This window comes from Grus americana, chromosome 1 (genome assembly GCF_028858705.1).
Source record: "Grus americana isolate bGruAme1 chromosome 1, bGruAme1.mat, whole genome shotgun sequence".
NCBI classification, from domain to species: domain Eukaryota; kingdom Metazoa; phylum Chordata; class Aves; order Gruiformes; family Gruidae; genus Grus; species Grus americana.
Window position 1 is genome coordinate 75,947,901 of NC_072852.1, and position 19,266 is coordinate 75,967,166.

Here is a 19,266-nt window from a genome sequence, read left to right on the forward strand (position 1 = left end):
ATTCATCCAAAACAACCCCAGCAATGCACTTTCAGGATGACCCAACTACTTGCATTTATTATATTAGCTCAAGGCAGTGAGGGGAAACTGGTTTTGAAGCTGGAAGCCATGGAGTTACAAAACAGAAAGGGGATACCATACCAAAACAGCCCACGTTGCTCAGCCTTTTTAGAACCAGAAGAAGAGTGGCCAAGGCATGACGTTTTAATTACAAAGAAAGCTAAGGGATCACTGAGAAGGCAGTAAGCAAGGACAGGCATAGACACATAGGAGCCATGGCAGGAATGAGGTAGAGGCAAAGGGCTAAGCTGGTATTTTGATACTTCCTCAGGCAAGCTGAAACCAGGAAGCTTTCCTCAGATATCCATCCCCGCTGCCCCCTCAGTGGGCTCTCTGGGCACTAACCAGACTGCTCCTTTCCAGCTGCTGCTTGAGTCACAGCGCCTAGCTGAGAAGGATGCTCACACCAAATCCTACTGTGCTTCGGCCACTGCAAAGTTGAGTCCTGCTTGGGTCTGAACCCTCATTTTTCCTTCAAGGACCAGAGCGCACTGTGGGGAAAATGCTAGATTTGGGGACTTCTGCGGTTCTGCCTTTCTTCTCCTTGCCTTTTATTCCCTTCCTGTCTGTCTTCCCTTCCCTCTTCTTTTTCCTTTTCCATTTTTTTTTAAATGGGATTGTTCGCTTGCGTAGTTTCACAGTTAGGTGTGGCTAATCAGGTGTGTGATAAGGACAGACTTGATGAAGGGGTTCCTTGAAGGTCAGCTAAAAATGGCCCATGTAAAAGAATACTGTGCCCATTTTAATCTCTATAAAGTCAATCCAAGCAATCAGAGGTAATTTTGGCCAAGGTGTAGCTTTTTGAAATATTATATCATGTGGTGGCACTGCTTCAGTTCCAGCTTCAGGCAAAGCTGCCACCTACTGAATGATCAAAACCAATTCTGGTATTTTCACCATGTCTCCTTAATCACTCTCACCTTTAGTCTTCAAGGGAATGCCCAGAATAGAACTTAAAAAAAAAAATCCCAAAGATTACAGTACACCCAACCTACATAATCACTTGTATCCTTATTTTTAATAGATGAGAGCTTCGTTTTTCTAGGCTCTTTTTGAACCAATATGTTATCAAAAATCACTAGTAAAACCTTTCATCTGAGGTGGACTCATAATTTTAGCCTAAAATTACATAATCTTGCAAAAAAATTACAGCACCCTCTCTTCATGCCTCCTTTACATAAAAAGGAAGCACTAATATATTTACATAGTTCCCTGAAGATATCTAGCTGAAAGTGGCTAAATGAGAAAGGAGTGGCAGACACGAAAGGAAGGGTCACCTTCAAGATAATGACTGGGACAGACACAGTGAGGTCATCACACCCTCAGTGAAAGAGAAAGGATGGTTGGTCTTCAGTACTGGCAAGTTAGAGACTTCACGTGATGTCAATTCTTATGATTTGCTGCTTGCTTTTCTGACATTAAAAAGAAAAAATGCATCACTGCTAATTTCTTCTAGAGCAACATGCAACAGATCCAGTTCCAAGGTCTTAGTGAAGATGAATGCTCAGTTCATTCATCATGATTTTTGCTTTCATTTTGAATGAAAATATAAAGATAGCAGAGGCTGGAAAGTTTTGCTTAGTTGCTATACAAAACCATGGCCACATCAAGTACTCTTAAAACTTGGTATATGGTTCACAAACTTTTTGACCTTTAGTTTGATTATATTTTTAGAAAAAAAAATTGATACTTAACTTATATTCAGGTCCAGAGTTTGGGTCCAGGCCTATACCAATGAGATGCAAACAAATCTTATTTTGCATTGCATGGTTACAAATGTTGTTAGTAAGCATTAAATTATCCTTCTCTTAATTAAGCAATTATTTTAATTGCAGTATGGATGTCAATTCTTGATGCTCATTAATATTCTACTCTTTAAATAAGCATCACTAAGGAAAATGGTATTCAATGGGGCATCAGAGTAATTAGAAGAATTTTCTAAATATAGGTATAACTGTCACCTAAGTGGCTGAATTCCTACATCAGTTTCATCAGCATGATCCAGGAGAGATCTGTAAGCTAAATATAGAAGCAATAAAAATAAAGGATATGGAATAAGCTGCAATAAGTGGGAAGGGGAAAGTGACACAGCTATCTTTGAAATGTCTAGCTTTCTTATATTTTACTGAGACTCATGAACGTGCCAGGGAAGAAAACAGATGTGCAGTTTTACAAGCCATATATTCTCAAGGAAACCACACTATTATAACGCACACACATGTAATAAGTGCACACATACAAACAGAATATCATCACTTCATTTTTAGTTCCTCTCAGAGCCAAAGAATGATACATAAAGTACTCAAAAATGACAAGACCTACAGCATCTCAAAACATCAGAAAAGTTGCAAGAATTACAGTGGAGACTTCTCCACTAGCATTGGCAACATTGTCTGGCTGGGAGCAGGGTCACCTAGCTGGTAGCTGCAGTTGTTCATTGCAGTGGAACAAGTGGTTCAACTGATGACAACTATGGTAGCAGGAGTTATAGGAAGATTAGAGGGGTGATGTTTTGTCATCATCCTCTCTTGCCCATCCCCAATTGCTACAGGCTGTTTTTTCCCTCATCCCAAGCACTCTGCTATGACGGAGTCGCATTAAGGCAAATCCAGAAGGATTTCAAAAGCCTGTGGATCAAGTCTTAACAGAGAAAGGAATGAGGCCCTGTACATCTGATCATCAGCCCTAGGTATGCAGACATCTCTGCCCGTCGCTGTATTATCATAGTATATCATATGCTTTTGTGGGCATCCCTTCCCGCAACAGCTTTTGATGTAAAGGAGGGCTTACTCAGGTGTTTTTATAAATACTGAGGCCCAGAGAGACTGAGGTGAAGACAGCAACCCTGTGATGCAGTATCAGCATGAACCTCCTGAGAACTAGGCTAGAAACCTGGAATGTGCTTATGGGATCTCATCAGTAACCGACAGACAAAAAGGACAACAGATCTCTCAGCAATTTATATCAAAGAGCTTGTAATCTCTTTAGCTGTATATATTTAACCTTCTAGTCAACACAATGGAAATTAGGAAGTCCAGAAAGCCCATATAATACCCATCCCGGTACTTCGCCAGACTACAAAATCCTTGATAACCACTTCAGAAAACCTAAGACCTTGGGTACAAAATACCAGAAGTTGCAAACAGCAGCACATTGCAAGAAGATAAGAGAGACCACGAGTATCTTCAGAGATGCCTCACTCCCACACTTGCGCATTTCTATGCAAGTTGCCCACATGCCAGGAAGCAGTCTACTGTCCATGTCGCAGAAGTTGGCAGAAGTACCTAGCAGCCTTTGGCAATGTGAAAATTCCTCCTTTGAGCAAGACTTGAGATGAAAATTAAGCTGCAAGCTTGAAAGAATTAGAATTATTTCAAAGTTAGATCCAAACCTAAACCCTCCATTCTACCACCACTGAGAGTGCTTGTATTTGATGTTTGAGCTCAGGGCCACATCCAATTAGAAAACATGTTTGCTGTCCCACAAAATACCTGTCACTCTGAGCTTGTACTTTTGTGACATCTGGCAAGGGGAAGAAAAAGGGAATACGGATATAAAGGGAAAATATTTTCAATTTAGGAGATTCAAGCATAAAAGTAGTTCATTCTGAGTAAAAACTTGAAGACGTTTTCTTTTCCAGTGATTTGCGTAACAGAGTTAAGCTGAAGTCTCTCAAAGTCATTCAATTCCTAACACACATTTGTTTTCAAGAGAAGCAGCAGAAAAATCAGAAAATCAGAACTCCAAGGCTGCAGATATATATGTCTAAGACAGGTCACAACTAGCACACAGGGAGCTCTCTTAACATTGCTCTACAAAACTCACCGTAGGCAAGGTGAGAAATGGCAGCTGGTGCCGCACACGAACCACTGCACAGACCTCACAGATAGTCCCAAGCAAGTTGGCTGTTCTTGTGTTTCAGGCTCAGTTGCAAAATTCAGAACCAGGTCCAAATCTTAAACTCTTCAACCCTTCCCCACCTGGCTTGAGGGGCACTTTTTTCATTTGATCCTCTCTTCTATTTGAGCAACTAATGAAGGAAAAAAAAAAATCACCCACAGACACCTGCCCAGGAGCCAGCACACATCCATCAAGATGTAGAAGTTGATCTCCATATACTCTCTACATATTTATCCAATGAATAAAGAACAGTCTTAACTAAAAGTTGCACTGATATCTGCAGTGATGTAGTAAGAGTCCTTCATTTCAGAGAAGTCAAGGAGGGGGCATTCAACTGTGCTCCATGGGTCACTGTTCTGTCCTGGCAATAGTAGGAGGGGACAGCTGGCTGACTGATTAGCTTTAAGTTAGGATCTATATACGATACAGGCAGATGAAAATGAAGTAACATATTATTTTAAGTTACTTCAATTAAAAAGTAACTTTTATTATTAAGAATTAATTACTAAAAATATTCTTTCCCTAGCTTCTAACAGATCTCTGTTAAAGCATCTTCTCTCAATGTGCAGCATCCCAGGTGACAAGATGGGCGTACAGGTAACAGAAAAGTGCCAACATACTTGGCTGAAAAGAAGAAAAACAAGGCTCCTTTGATCCCAGGTCTCTTCTAAGCCTGATCCAATGTGCCAGATACTGCTGGTTTGGATAAAGATCAAGCCAAGCCACCGCACAGGATGTGGCTTACACAAGGGAGACAGCTCCACAAATGTGTGGGGCACAGGCCCACCTGCAAAGTGTCAGGGTTTTACAGTTCAGCTGAGGCCACTCATTTCAGTGAAGTATGGTTTTCTTTTATGGTCTCCTGGCAAGATTCTGTAGCACTGGCAGAGAAACAGGGATTGAGAGCTTGAAGCAATCTTCACAAGAATCATTAATGGAAAATCTCCCATGACATTAGAGCCCATGAACTGCTCTGGGCTCAGTCCTTATCAAAGACATCCCCATGGTGCTATACAAACAGCACACAACTGCGCAGCAAGTAGCCTAGTTACTAACAGAAAACAGTACTGGTAGCAGCAGCATAAAAAATATTACTGGGATTAACATAAAAGCAAGCTCAGTTTCATGTCAAACTATTGATAGTATTTTGGATAACATCTCTGACAGTCACTCTCTTAATTTCACAAGCAAACAGTGGATGACCGCTTTCAGCATAATGCTGACTTGCTTCCTCACAGACTAGCATCTGGCCACAACAGGAAAAATCCTGGCATGATCAGACATTTAATCAGCTTTGGTAACACAACACATTTTGTGACCTGTCCTAGTGCATGCTGTCGAGTCAGACTAGCTTAATCAGCTGTACAGGCTCAAAGAGAAACCCTCCAAAACACTCATTACCCCTTTTTTACACTATGCAGTGCAGTATCTTTCATCTTCCTTTGAGCCAAGGTGTCAATCACCACATTGATAGTTAATACCAACTCTGTCTAGGAGTTTCCTATCCCTCAATTAAGGGCATACCTGTAATCCCAAACACGCACTCAGCTGTCAGTGTGTCTGGAGAAAGAGGTCTTTGTATTAGCGGTTCAGCTGGCATCTGCCCAAACTTCAAGCAAGATCTAACAATACCATTTTCCTGTTATGAAGCATTCCTTATCTGTAGATCCCAATGTGCATAAAAGGGAGACCCTTCCTTCCCATGTCAAACTATACCAGATATGGTTACTGAGGCGTGGGCCAAGGGAAGAACTGAGATTATACCTCAGATATCCCAGCACTCCTCCAACAGCTAGGTGTCATTGTCCTCTTTACCTCTCATGTACTGAAAGGAGGCTCAAACGTATTTATTAGTAAGGATAGAGGCTCTGCCACAGGAAAAAAACCAAGGTACTTTCCTGTTGGCTCTCTGTTTTGCCTAAATATGACTCTTTCTTACCTCTGATCTACAGATGCTTAGTAAAGGCAAGCTAACAGATGAACTGCCTCCAAACTAGTCCTCACATGACACAGGAAGACTTGCAAGCTGCAGAAGAAACTCTGTACTAAAAAAAGTGGCTCTGTCCACAGTGCGGGGGGGAAGTTGTCTGAATTTTAGTTACAGCTTCAGCATCTGCTTTACAGGGCGGGAAGAGAAATTTGTTTAGTGCTAAAACCCTCAAGGAGGCAAAAATCTGTAACATTGGCTTCTGTAACATTGGCTTTTGTTTTACTTGTTGGCTTTTAGCTCAACTGTTTTACTGCTCCTTATTTTAATATATTAAACTAGAAAAAGAGACAGAAAAAGTGAAGCTTTAAATAAAATCAAAACACATAGAGCACATAGTAGCCTCTGAAATCTCTCCTGCTGCAACCACAATTTCTTTTTGTAGGAGAGGAAAAAACTGCATGTATGTGTTTCCACAGCAGCTGTGTCAGTTCTCCTAGCTTACAGGACTCAGCACAGCACATAAAAGGCAATACTGAAATAAAGCTAAAAAAGCATTGGTCTATTGGCACCTCAGTTTCTGTTGGCTGGCAGAACAACTTACAGGCACTGCTAGAAGGCAGCAGGCTTGGCCTGGCATTGCGCTCCGATCCTGCTCCACAACTTGTCAGGATGCTGAATACAGGTAACATGCTCTTTGCATCACTGCAGGCTTGTGAGCAGTTTGTCAGCAGCAGGACATCCCAGCACAGCGCACCTCAGAAGGACAGTTCCTTCAGGAGTCTAGTTGCGTAGGTCTGTTCATCCAAACATGGCCTTACATTAAGGCTTCTTCTAGCACTGGAGTGCTGAAGCAATCATTTTGTGAATGTGTCTCACACACAGATTTATAGCTGCATTTCCTGACTCCGTAAGTGATGGAGGGGGTGGAAATAATAACCTTAGACTTTTTTAGGGAACAAGAAAAGGTCATTTGTCTCATCAAATTTCATCCCTTAATAGTACACCTGTTCCCTCAAGGAAATTTCTAATTGTTCCTCAATAATTTCAGTCTTTTGCTTCAGTAACATTACTGAGCAGTTATGCTATAGCTTTTATTATCTTCTTCAGAAAAGAGTCCCTAGTTTGCTCTGAACAAATTCAAAGAGTAACTCAAACAAGAGGAGACTCTTAACACATTATTTGCCATTGAAACGTGACAAATGCATAAGACACAGACTGTGAAGACGGCATATGTACAATGACATACTACTATAGCATGTGATATATCTCTCACAGCACAGGGAAAGGTACAGGTGATACATTAGCTAACAAAATCCATGATTTCCAGAGGAAAGTCTCTGGATATAAAACTGTCAATTTTGTTTATTGGGCCTCTTGCTCCACAAGTTGATCTTCTACCTTACACATCAGCATCTGCATTCATCTGCTCTACAGACTCTAACATCTTGCAGGGCTTTCTGCAGCCAAAGGCAAATAATCATAGAATCGTAGAATGGTTTGGGTTGGAAGGGACCTCAAAGATCACCTAGTTCCAACACCCCTGCTGTGGGCAGGGACACCCTCTACTAGACCACATCGCCCAAAGCCTCATCCAACCTGGCCTTGAACACTTCCAGGGATGGGGCATCCACAGCCTCTCTGGGCAACCTGTTCCAGTGCCTCACCAACCTCACAGTAAAGAATTTCTTTCTCACATCTAATCTAAATCGACCCTCCTTCAGCTTAAACCCATTACCCCTTGTCCTGTCACTACACTCCCTGATAAACAGTCCCTCACCATCTTTCCTGTAGGCCCCCTTTAGATACTGGTAAGCCACAATTAGATGTCCCCAGAGCCGCCTTTTCTCCAGGCTGAACAATCCCAACTCTCTCAGCCTGTCCTCACAGGAGAGGTGCCCCAGCCCTCCAGTCAGCTTCGTGGCCCTCCTCTGGACTCGCTCCAACAGCTCCATGTCTCTCCTGTGCTGGGGCCCCCAGAGCTGGATGCAGTACTCCAGGTGGGGTCTCACAAGAGTGGAGTAGAGGGGCAGGATCACCTCCCTCGACCTGCTGGTCACACCTCTTTTGATACAGCCTGGGACATGGTTGGCTTTCTGGGCTGCAAGCGCGCACTGCCGGCTCATGTTGAGCTTCTCATCAATCAATACATGAACTGAGCTACCACAAGCCAACACACCCCACACAATCTCCTCTTTCTTTCTAAAGAGGGAGAATTCGGAGTTACTACCTATCTCTGCCAGTGGAGTGCCAAAGCCTTATCTCAGTAAAGAGCCCAGTACTCTCAATGAGGAGGCAAGCACTCACCTGATTCCACAAACAGCACTAATTCAGGTGCTGCACTTCAGTGCAACACCATGGGTTGGGTTAAATAGTAAAATGACTCAAGTGTTTAGGTGAGCTATATGAGTAAGTGTCTACAAAACATCGCTTGATCACCTACAAGATGTAACGCGATGTCTATAAGTTATATCTGCTATTTTGCAGGCACTGTATTGCAGAAACCTCTTTCACCACTGGGGAAAAGGATTTGTTTAGAAACAAAAATTAGACCATTAAATTCGAAACTGCAAGGGGAAGAAAATTAAGGTATTTTACCACAGTAAGACTCTTGTAGCTATCTCTCACAAAGGATTCAATGGAAAGAAAGGTGCATAACCTGCAAAATAGTTGATTAATTTTACTCAGCATTCATCTTTAATTATACGACAGCCTAAAGGCTAATAACATAATCAAGTCCCCACTGTGGTAGACCCTGGATAATCGTATGTTGTGTTGTGGTGGTTCTGCCTCTCCAGCAATAGGGATGGGATGTCATTTTGAACACCTCTTCTTTACACATACTTCATGAACATATTTCACTGGCATGGCTAACAGAGCTAAGAATACAATGACCATGTACAGGATAAAGGTGCATGGCTGCTAAACTTCATGTATTTCTCTGCCGAGACAGAGGCAGCAGGCTGGGGCAGAGCTGCCTCGTGACTCCCTTCTGCAGTTACACAACTGCATGCTTGCTTTTTGGGAAAGCTCACCAGGCTGAACAGATACAAGCAGAAGAGGAGCTGGGCAGGAAGAGATTAAGCAGTCTGCCCAAAACCAGTGCCAGGGCTGCAAGCAGAATCCACGTCTGCTGCCAGCCCGCTCCCCAGTGCCCACACGGATGCTTCAAGAAATTTTATCCTTTCAATTGAATGATCTGACATTTATGCTGAACATATCCTTGCCTTACCTATAGGCATTTTCTAATGCATGAAAATAAGTTTTCCTCTTCGGAAAAGACTGACTGGCTTTGTTTCAATTCAGTATCCTCTTGTCCTCAGCCCCTTTGCTGCAAGAGCCCACTATATCTGTACATAGACAACGTATACGTCAGAAGTATTTTAAATGTCAGTGCTCATCTCAAATAAGGACTTTCAGGCAAGTCTATGATTAAAACTACATATTCAAGCAGAAGATGAATATATTATATCCTCAGGCTCCTTAAGTCATGATCCATATTTATAATGCAAGACTAGGGCTTCTGTTAATAATTACATCTTTGCCTGCCCATTCTTCCTCCCCACCCCCATATGTATACACACATGTGCAAATGCATATATAACATTTAAAGTGAGCAATTATTCACCCCAGAGACAGAATAACTTCTTTGAGTATATGCATGCTAGAGTTTAATTTTAAAATTATTGTGCAAGACTTGCAGTAGCAAACCTAGTTCAGATTGAGACACCTTCCCCTTATTCAGCGTGAATAAAGGTGAGAACAGCATGTTCCAGAGGGGCTAGAGCACTCTAGTTAACAAAGCGAAGCCCTAGGGAAAGGGCTGTAGTAGCCACATTCATTCCAACTTCAGGTAAATACTTTCCTTCCAAGCAGAAGTCTCTGATTGGAAGTTCCCTAGATTCTACTTTGTCAGTGCTTCAGAGTGGCATGAGCTTCTTTATGAACGAAAGTCACTTTAAAATGTTTGGCAGCCACTGAATGCAGAAATTGTATGAAAAAAATACAACAGGATCTCAAATATTACTTTTCAGCTAATGTCAATCTCCCCTCTCATTTTAAGCATCTTTCTCAGCAGTAAGTAGTGCCACTGGATGACACATCAGACTGCAAGAAATAGCTTGCCATTAAAGTCAGAAATTTGATTAGAAGGAACATTTTGACCAGTATCCTAGAAGCTTAAGCCTCTATTTCTTCATGCATCCTCCTCAGGGCTACAAATTTCTTTATAGAGGAGGGGTAGTACCAATGTCGCTAAGAAGGATTCCACACAACAAAACAGACAAGCATTGCACTCATTACAGCTATCTGTGAAACGCAGCTGTCATGCACACATGCATGTATGTATACGTGCATGCGTGCATACACTTCCAATTCATCGTAAAATTAGAAGCTTTTTTCCCTGTAATTTGAACACTCTCCATCTTCAGTAATGCAGCTCTGGAAGTGGAAATGCTGTCAGCAACATCAAAATAACATGCTGTGAACAAAAATGTTTCTTGACAGAACCCTATGTTTTGCCAAAAAGACTTTATTAAAAAATTCCTAGCAGCTCTCATCACTCTTTTCACCTTTCCTAAAACTTGCCTTCCAATATGCAAATTGAGCAGAAAGCACTGGGAGCCTGCATACAGCACTCTCTCATGATCTCCAGTTACTCAAGAGCAACTTCTATGGCAAATTTGTCACTGTAGACCTAGTCTCAGATAACCAAAACACAGTCAATGAAATGTATGCAGCTAACTGAGATGCCTCTGATGAGATTATTTTAAAATCCAAAACCCTTAGTCAGGCAGAAGTATAAATCAGTGACATGGGTCCACTTAAAAAAAAAAAGTCGCAGCTGCAACAATAGCTGTCACATATTCTGGTTGTCGACAGAGCCAGACAAGAACACCACCCATGGAGCAGTCTTTCATTTGAAAATTAAGCACTCCAATGAAGAGGTCATCAAGACATCACTCAAAGTGGAGATATGGGAAATGCAAGTGATATTACATTGAAGTGGGGGTGGAGGGGCTGAGCATAATGGAAGAAGCTACTGGCTTCTTGCTTTATTCATACCTTTGCTCAAAAAGACAAATGAAAACTCCTGCCTTGTCCCCATTGCCTTGCTTGGGGCTTAGCAGTATCAAAGTGATTTGTCTTTCCTCTTTCTCCCATCCACCTCCAAAAGAGATAAAGTGTTACTTCCCTTCATAAAGGGCTAGACTGGAATTTTACCAGACGCCCTGATCAAGAAGCAGGGTGTAACCAACCTACCCCTGAGCTGTCCTCCCATATCTCTTTTCAGCAAGGAGCAGAGAAAGAGAGAGACTTATTGGTCTTGACCTGCAACAAGTTAGCTCAGCTCAGCACTGTAGCAGATGAAGGAAGTCAAGGCTACACCTACAGCCTCTGTTAAAGAGGGACAAAAATGAAAAGTATTCCTGAGTCTGTTTAATTTCTCCCTGAAAGGGCTTCTGTTAATTCAGAGAGGCTCTAATTTTGCACCCAAGCATTTGTATCTGCTAGTAGAGCATATAAGCCACAAAGAGAGGATGGGCAGTTGAATTTTTACAGGGTAAAAGTTGCCTCCTAAAATATTTAGTTCTTCACCAGTAGGATTTAGGTATACATAGAAGATGGATGTATTGTCTTTCACTGTGATCCAAACAATAGTGTGAGGTCTATCCTGCATCATATAACGTACTGCAGTATTTCACACCAAGGATGTCTCGTTTCTACTACTCATTGCAATTGCAGCTGAAGAAATCAGTTTCTAACCACATTTTAGAAGAAAATAACAAAATTAAAGTTTTAGTAACCAGTACGCACTTGTTATATTTGTACCTTATCTCAGTTAGAAATCAGGCTACATTTCTGGAATATTTTAGTATATTTTACTGCTGGAAAAAAAATCCACAACAAAAATGCAGTCACTGCATTTCTCTGTGACACATGTCCTCTTGTTTAGTCCTAAAGATGATTGCATTTGTCATCTCATGACACACAGGAGGTGTGCTCTGCATTTCACTTGTTCTGCCAGCTACTTACAGTTTTACGTTGCAGGTTTCCTTACTGCTGCATGTGTCTAGTTCTTAAAGACTAGTCTTAAATATGCTCTATTTGGTGTGGCAGAAACAGGATGCAGTCCTGTTAAGATACAGGAGAGCATCTGCATCCGAGACTTGCTTCTGCTTTGTCATTATGCATATATAACACCACAGCCTTGGGAAGGAAGAAAGCAGTAGCATCCTTAAAAGTGTGTTTGATGGGGCAGGTAAGTCTTGCTTATCACAATAATTAAGAAGCAGATGTACTTATAGCATACTAATACTAATTTTTGGAGACAACTTAGCATTCACAAAAAGTCAGATAAGGTGGGGTAGAAGCTCACCTCACGAAGCCAAGGAGTGCAAAGTGGCGACAGCTAAGTTACCATGTACTAAATTGAACAAAACATTTGCAAATCACCTCTTAACTTAATTACATCCAGTCTATCATCACAAAAACATTAGCAATAACTGTGGTCCTATTCTTGCCTGCTGTCTCGTCTGTATGTTTCAGAGTCCCACTGATCACAAACCAACTCCACGTTGACGTAACTGGCTAGGAGCAGGTTGTCTGACTGATGTCTCCAGGACTGCCCTCAAAGCAGAAAAGGATTTGTTTGCTATTGAGGTCTCTCCCTTGGGAAAGCCTTAGGCACTCTTGAAGAAGAGCTTCTTTAAGGGTGCTACTGCTTTTGCTGTGAGCCCTGGCACTGCCACAGACCAAGCCTTGCTCCTGCGCCCCTGTCCTGGCACAGGACTTTTCGCCCGAAATGGAAACTTGGGGGCTGAATGCATTTCTGGCAGAGCCTCCCAGAGACTGCCAGCACCTTTGCTCTCATTAGAGCAACTCCACTGCCACACAGAGCACACACATGCTTTACAAAAGGATGCAGAGATAGGCACCCAGAAACGTATGCCACAAAAGAATAGTAGAAGGACAGCACACACAGATAATTCACAGAACGGTTACTGAAGGTTCATATCAAACATCAGTTCCATACATCCATGAAGCTGTCAGTGTCTGAAACATTTGTGACTCTCCATATGTTTCCCCTGCCCCAGATTTGGTCCTAGCTGGCAAATACAGAGAGGCACATATCTCTTGCACACACACCAGGCCCATTAGATGAGCGCAGTGAAAGTCTACCAAGTGTCCATACCCAAAGGAAAGTTTATGACAGTTGTAACCACTGTTCAACTTCAAACTCCAAAATACAAATTTAAGTGCAAATAAACCTTAAAATGTCTCAAATACACTCAGAGAAGTGTTAGAAGTACCTACATTAGCTTAGCATTTAGTAAAGGCAAACTAGCTCAGCTACAATAGGAAAAAAGCTCCAAAACCAATGTGGGATTTAAGTCTTAAAACCCACTTTTACTCATGAAATGGCCACTCCTGTTCTGGCTGATTAGATTAACAGGATACCTTGAGAAAGATTGCTTATATATTTCCTGGACTTCAGCAAATCAAAATCCTATCAGGAGTTTTACTGAGACTTCATGCTCCTCCTTCAAGTCACAAGATGAAACTCAGGTAAATAAATAAATCTTTTCCTAGCTACAAACACACAAATTATTATTTTGATACTTAAATTAACCCACAGAAACTGTATAGTGCTCTAGAAAGCCTTATGTTTTTGCCAGGATTGCATAAAATTTGCTTTTTACCACATCAACTTCTCCAGAAGAACCACCACCTCGAGGACGGAATAAACCCATTCTGGAGAGCTGATTAGTTTTCTTGCCATATATCAAGGTGTATGCAAGAAGTGACCTTCTGCGATGTCTACACCAAGTTTTTAGCAGAAAACTGACCTAAGTGATCTAGCATATTGTGACATCACATTTACTGTGACATCAGAGCACAGTAACACCTTTTGTTTTACCACTCACTGTACAGTGTCCTAACCTAGCACAGTTCTTTATCCATGAGAATAGTCTTTATTATATCTCAAACAATCTAACTTTTTATATGTTGGCTTAAAATGTACTTCCCTTTGAATTTTAAGTATTACTGCATTGTTTGGGCAGTTCTGCTCTACAGACAGCTTCATAAAATTATTTTCCCTGATTCAATTATACATTTATTAAAACAAATTGAAATATATTTTAGATTGAAATAATTTAGTCATCTCTATTACTTTTCAGAGTTGAAAACATTATTTTAAGAGAATCTGAACCACGATGTTAGAATTATCCACTGAAACACATATTAAGATGCGGCCAGAAGACTCAAAGTTAACTTTTGAGAATACCTGGGCAAATCTCACCTTCATCTTTTTGTGAGCTTACTCTTCACAATTCCACTTAGCTAAAACCCCTCTAATCACAGAAAACTTGTCAATGCAGTTTATCAAGCTTCCTGCAAGACTCATTTGTTTTGCCCTAGACAGACGTGACCTGAGTCAGTGCACCAGAAGCCCTTCTCCACGCACACCAATGAGTCCTTTTCGCAGCTGTTTGTCAACAGTCTCCTGTCTCGCAGTGTTAGCAAACATACACCAGGGAGGTGCTCCTCATTTCCCTAACTCAAAACTCATCAACTCCACAGGGTCCAGGTCAAGGCTGAGATGGATTTCTCAGTACCTGCCTCCTCACCTTGCTGCTGGATCCACCAGGGAGCAGGGATTTGCAGATTTGCATGGCGAGGATGGGGTTGCCTGTAATCTCTCCTCCAAATGAGATGACGACAACAGGGGTGCCATTCTCTTAGCATAAGCCATCAGTCTGAGGGATGTTTCTGATAGTGGTACAGTGTTTGCTGGGGAAGTATTTTTAAGGGTCTGAGTTTGAGATCTTTGAAATGGAAATTTTAGTATGCTTCCACATGAAACTGTTTCTGCATCTGTTCTTCATACGCACAAAAGACTTGCTTCACAGCAGCGAAAGCATCACAGAAGAGCTGCTTACAGATCACAGACCTACTGTCAGGGGCTCTGGCAAGAAAGGGAAGAAGGTTCTGTAGCCAGCCTGCTGCATTTTGGCCACCTGAAGCTGGAAGGGGAGTTCACATACTTCTGCACAAGCAACAGAGACAGCTTCAGCGCTGGGGAGCAGCCCTCCTTCCTGCTTCAAGCTGCCTGCACAGGTCCCAGTTCTGCGGCAGCGGCTAGTGACCGACAGCTCACAGAAGCAAGGAGTGCTTTGCTATGCAGTGAGCATAGGATTGCACTTCTGCATCAAGCACTAGCCAGCTCCTGAGACAAAGTAAGTATTGCTCTGCCTGAAGGAGAAGAAAAGGTTCTCATTCTCTAGCAAAGGAAGAGCAAGGCTATCTTTGAAAGATGCTAAGTACGCACATTTGCAAAGGCTACTGGCATCACAGTTCCTTTAATACTCATTCCTTCAGTTGAAGGCCCAACACAGAAAACTAGTGGAAATTAGTACTTTGTCTTAATGTTTTTCCAAGGGCCTCTGCATCAGCCTTTGATTAGCAAATCAATCTTTTCAAAAGCTACTACACTGCCCAGGCAGAGCAGCCCAGGTATCTGCCTTTTGTTGCAGTTACTACTAGAAACTCAGGAAGCAGGTGTGCATGCCTCAGCAATGTCCCCAGGATGGAGGCAGCTCAGCTTGTTCTTCTGCACTCTTGTCTACCCTAGCTGGAACATTTAAGTATTTTATCAGTAAAAATCCAAGCACAGTATCAAGGGTCTCATTTCCTAGCTATGCAACAAGCATAGTGACAGACTTGATGGGCATCCAGGGTTCAACTTTTAATGAACTACAAGTGCAACCTGGAAACACAGCAGCTGACACTGCTATAAGATTGTGCTCGTAAGCAGATACATTCAAAAAGCCTCTGATTTTACTAACATCTTATTTATATTGAAAATGTCTTTTTTACATAAAAAACTGACAACATATTTTCAGGTGCTAGGAGTACTTTGGATATTTTTAATGAGGGAGGATTTTTATTCTTTAACAAACACAGATGCAATAAGCTTGTACCAAGACTGAGAAAATTGTTGCAGTCTTTTTGCCATTTACATGACCACAGTTTTCTAGGTTGCCAGACATATCTTGGTTTAAAATAAACGTGTTTGAAGATGAGCCTGTTTCTACCTTACTGTACAAAAAATCCAGTACATGCAGCACAGCAATAGTCACGTGGGATTCAATACCCTGAGTATTACGTTAGTGGTAACAAAGGTAGAAAAACTTCAGTCTAATAGGCTCAAAAAACTGTTTTTCAGTTGCATTATTGCTTCCAAAGAGATAAACAACACTTCATTTGTTCCACAGATACTAATGTAATTTCAGATGTCTTTGATCTTGTCCAGACCAAGATACAAAGTATCCTTTAAATTATACTCATTAAAGTGGTTTAACCCACTTTTAAACAAAAGGCAGTTTTTGCACAACCTAACTTTAAGCATCTAAGGTATGTGCCTAGATTAGGAGGATGACATCCTTAGCCAGCTCCTCCAGAAGCTATCTGTCCTGGGCTGAGGAGACTGGAGATTAACATCTCCTCACCAAACTTGAACCCTCTGGTCATTTAAGCACCCTCTACAGTCAGAGGGGAAGCCCCTCCAGAGAACAATTCCTCTTATTTTATGACAGGTATCCAGGAAATTATTCACCATATCTACCCTTCAAATGACTAATGAGAGGACAGAAAGCTCTAAAGGTCTTACATTAGGTGAGATTAATCCCACTGCATTGATTACAGAGGGAGGATAGGCACCCACCTAAGAACCACTTGGTTCTTAACTTTCTGGCAAGTAAATTTAGGAGAGATTAAGCCAGCCCTGGCTTTCTAATACAGGCACTTACATACATGACCAAAGTTGACCCTCTTGCCGCCAATGCTTGGTCTACGCACATTTCAGGGGTTATGCATTAATCTATGCCTTAGATAAGAAAGTGTGGAGATGGGAGAAGTAGGAGCAAGACCCAGCACTCCAGTACCTAGTTCAGGGGTGTGCTTTGGAAGAGAGCCACTGTGTAACCAAGGGCTGCACTTGATCACACACAGTCAGATTTCCCATGGGCATGTCTATCTTCCTTTGCAATGTGCAAGTGCTGCTTTTCAAAAGTCTTGAAAATACAGCCATTTGTTCTGGAGTCTACATGGATGTTTGACACAAGCCAAACAAGCTGCAGGAGTATCAAGAGTCCAGATTGCTGAACAGATGAAGAACAGCCTTTGGCTCTTCCACTTTACACAGAAAACTTAATATTAAAAACACTTAACACTAACTGCCTATACAGTACTCTGTCTCCAGAGACATAGCAAGACAGAATCCACAGCCTCTTGCTACACATTTTCACCCAGTATCTGGGCACCTACATTTTAAACAAAAAGCATAGAATAGCTCACCCCAAAATGTCTGATACCAGCTTGGCAGTTAGAAAACTCTCAGGGGTGGGAGACAAGGTTCAAATCCCCCTCACCAAGATTGAGGGAATTTCATCCACACATGCTGCATGAATGCTGCAACCACGCAGTGCTCTGATAAGACAGGCCAATGGCATTGCTTCCTTGTTTTCCTCTCCCTGTTACATGAACCTAGCCTTGGAGCTATATTTCTTTTTCCAGCTGATACTATTGAGCAAAGTTGCAAGCAGTTTGAGGACAACCAAACTGCAGTTTGCAGCAAATTATCCCATGGTCTATTTTTTAAAAAGTGTCAGCCCGCTGTAGAGATAGATGGTGTTACTGATCACAGGAGACAAGATCCTCAGTTCTGAGTCACACTGAGATGCATCCTCTTCCACCGTACAGTCCTCTACACAGCTGCGCTGTGGCTTCGGTCAGATATCAAAGTAGACAAATCCCTCCAGAAGCAGAGGCCAGCAAGGAGGATGCCAAGGGGTGGGCACATGCAGAATAGCCAGCCACAGAGAAGAGAAGGCTCAGGGGGCAGCTGCTCGCCCTGCAGCCTCTCGCCACGCACCCTGACCCCAGGTCCAGCACTTGGGGCTGAGGCCCATCGGTCACATGCATTTAACAATGGTTCCCCAAGCACAGGGCTACAAAAAATTGAAGCATGTGTAAACCTGGCGGTATTTCATCCCTATTGACCATTCTATTGAGAAAGGAATCCATACACAACACACCCTACCCATGCACTAATCTGACCGAAAACAGTCCTTTTTTGGAGGGGAGGGACACACAACTACTACTGCTTAATGCAACACAACCAGGTCTTGTACATTTTGTAGCTCACTTTTATGTCAAGAGGTATAAAAACTATAAGCATCCATAAGCAATTACTGAGAATTTAGCCACACTGCATGGGTTTATATTGTACCAAACAAATGTATTATACTATTACTGTGTGAAATCTACCAGAATGCAGTTTATTGAAGCAGTAGTCATAAAGAGCAGCGGATATTTTATTGCCTACAACAAAAGCCTTTCCCCGCCTCCAGACATGAAAAGGTAAAGCACCTCCCTCATTTTAAATATCTGCTCAATAATCTTCCTTTAAAGAATGAAACTGTATCAGACTTTAACTCCTTTTAAAAGAAACAAAACCAAACCCACAGTAGTTTCCCATCTCCCCTCTGGATTATTCTAGGTACAGCAGTGCAAGACAGTTACGGCAATGTTGCATTTGGAAACTTGCCAAAAATAGGTATGACTGAGAACACTAGGTTATCTTTTCATAATATATTCAAGCAAATAGCATTATGATGTTAGTCACACAATGAATTATGTTCTGAAGCACGCAGAAGAAAACGTGCCCATACAAAACCTCAACTGTATAAAAAATCAAATAGTGGTTTAACCTGCTTCCAAGGCTCAAACATTCAAACAGCCTCTATTATTCTTATATTGATCTCACCATTTTCTGCAGTGCCATAAACACAGCTGTCAGACTAGCAACTTGCTGATTCAAGCACTGGTTCTCCCCTCTTGTACTTGTTCCAGCGTGACTTGGTCAGCGTGTAATCTCATTTGTAGCTTGTGAAACTGCAATAAATAAACAAACATACATACATGAGAGACTTGTCAAGCAAAGCAAGCTGTATAATTATCAGGGTGGAAATCAAATGCCAACATTGATTATATGACGAGCCACACCTCAGCTGGCAAATTTCAAACACACAGCATAATGGGAGGGAAGAAGTGGCTCCAAATTCCTCTATATTAGCAGTGACTGTGGGAGACAAAAGTCTCATTAAAAACAAGCCTGGAAATCATTTAAGGAATAACACATGTGCACACATTTGTTTAGATTTCCCTTAACACTGCAGTGCATTTTATCAGAAACACTTTCAGCAATTTAATTCTCCTAATAGAGCTTCTAATTAAACAGTATTACTACTAGTTTCCCTTATAATACATGAAACTTTTACACATGTAACATTTATTTCACTTTCATTTCTTCT

At 41.7% G+C, this 19,266-nt stretch overlaps 1 protein-coding gene across 3 annotated transcripts in view; it reads right to left on the minus strand.

Moving 5' to 3' along the window:
* The window catches only part of LMNTD1 (lamin tail domain containing 1), a 208,650-nt gene that overhangs the window by 143,004 nt on the left and 46,380 nt on the right, over positions 1-19,266 (minus strand). For all 3 annotated transcript variants that reach the window (XM_054843525.1, XM_054843534.1, XM_054843552.1), the window contains exon 2: positions 18,720-18,847. In XM_054843525.1, coding sequence (XP_054699500.1) covers positions 18,720-18,737 — 18 coding nt within the window. In that variant the 5' untranslated portion in view covers positions 18,738-18,847. The remainder of the gene's footprint in view (positions 1-18,719; positions 18,848-19,266) is intronic.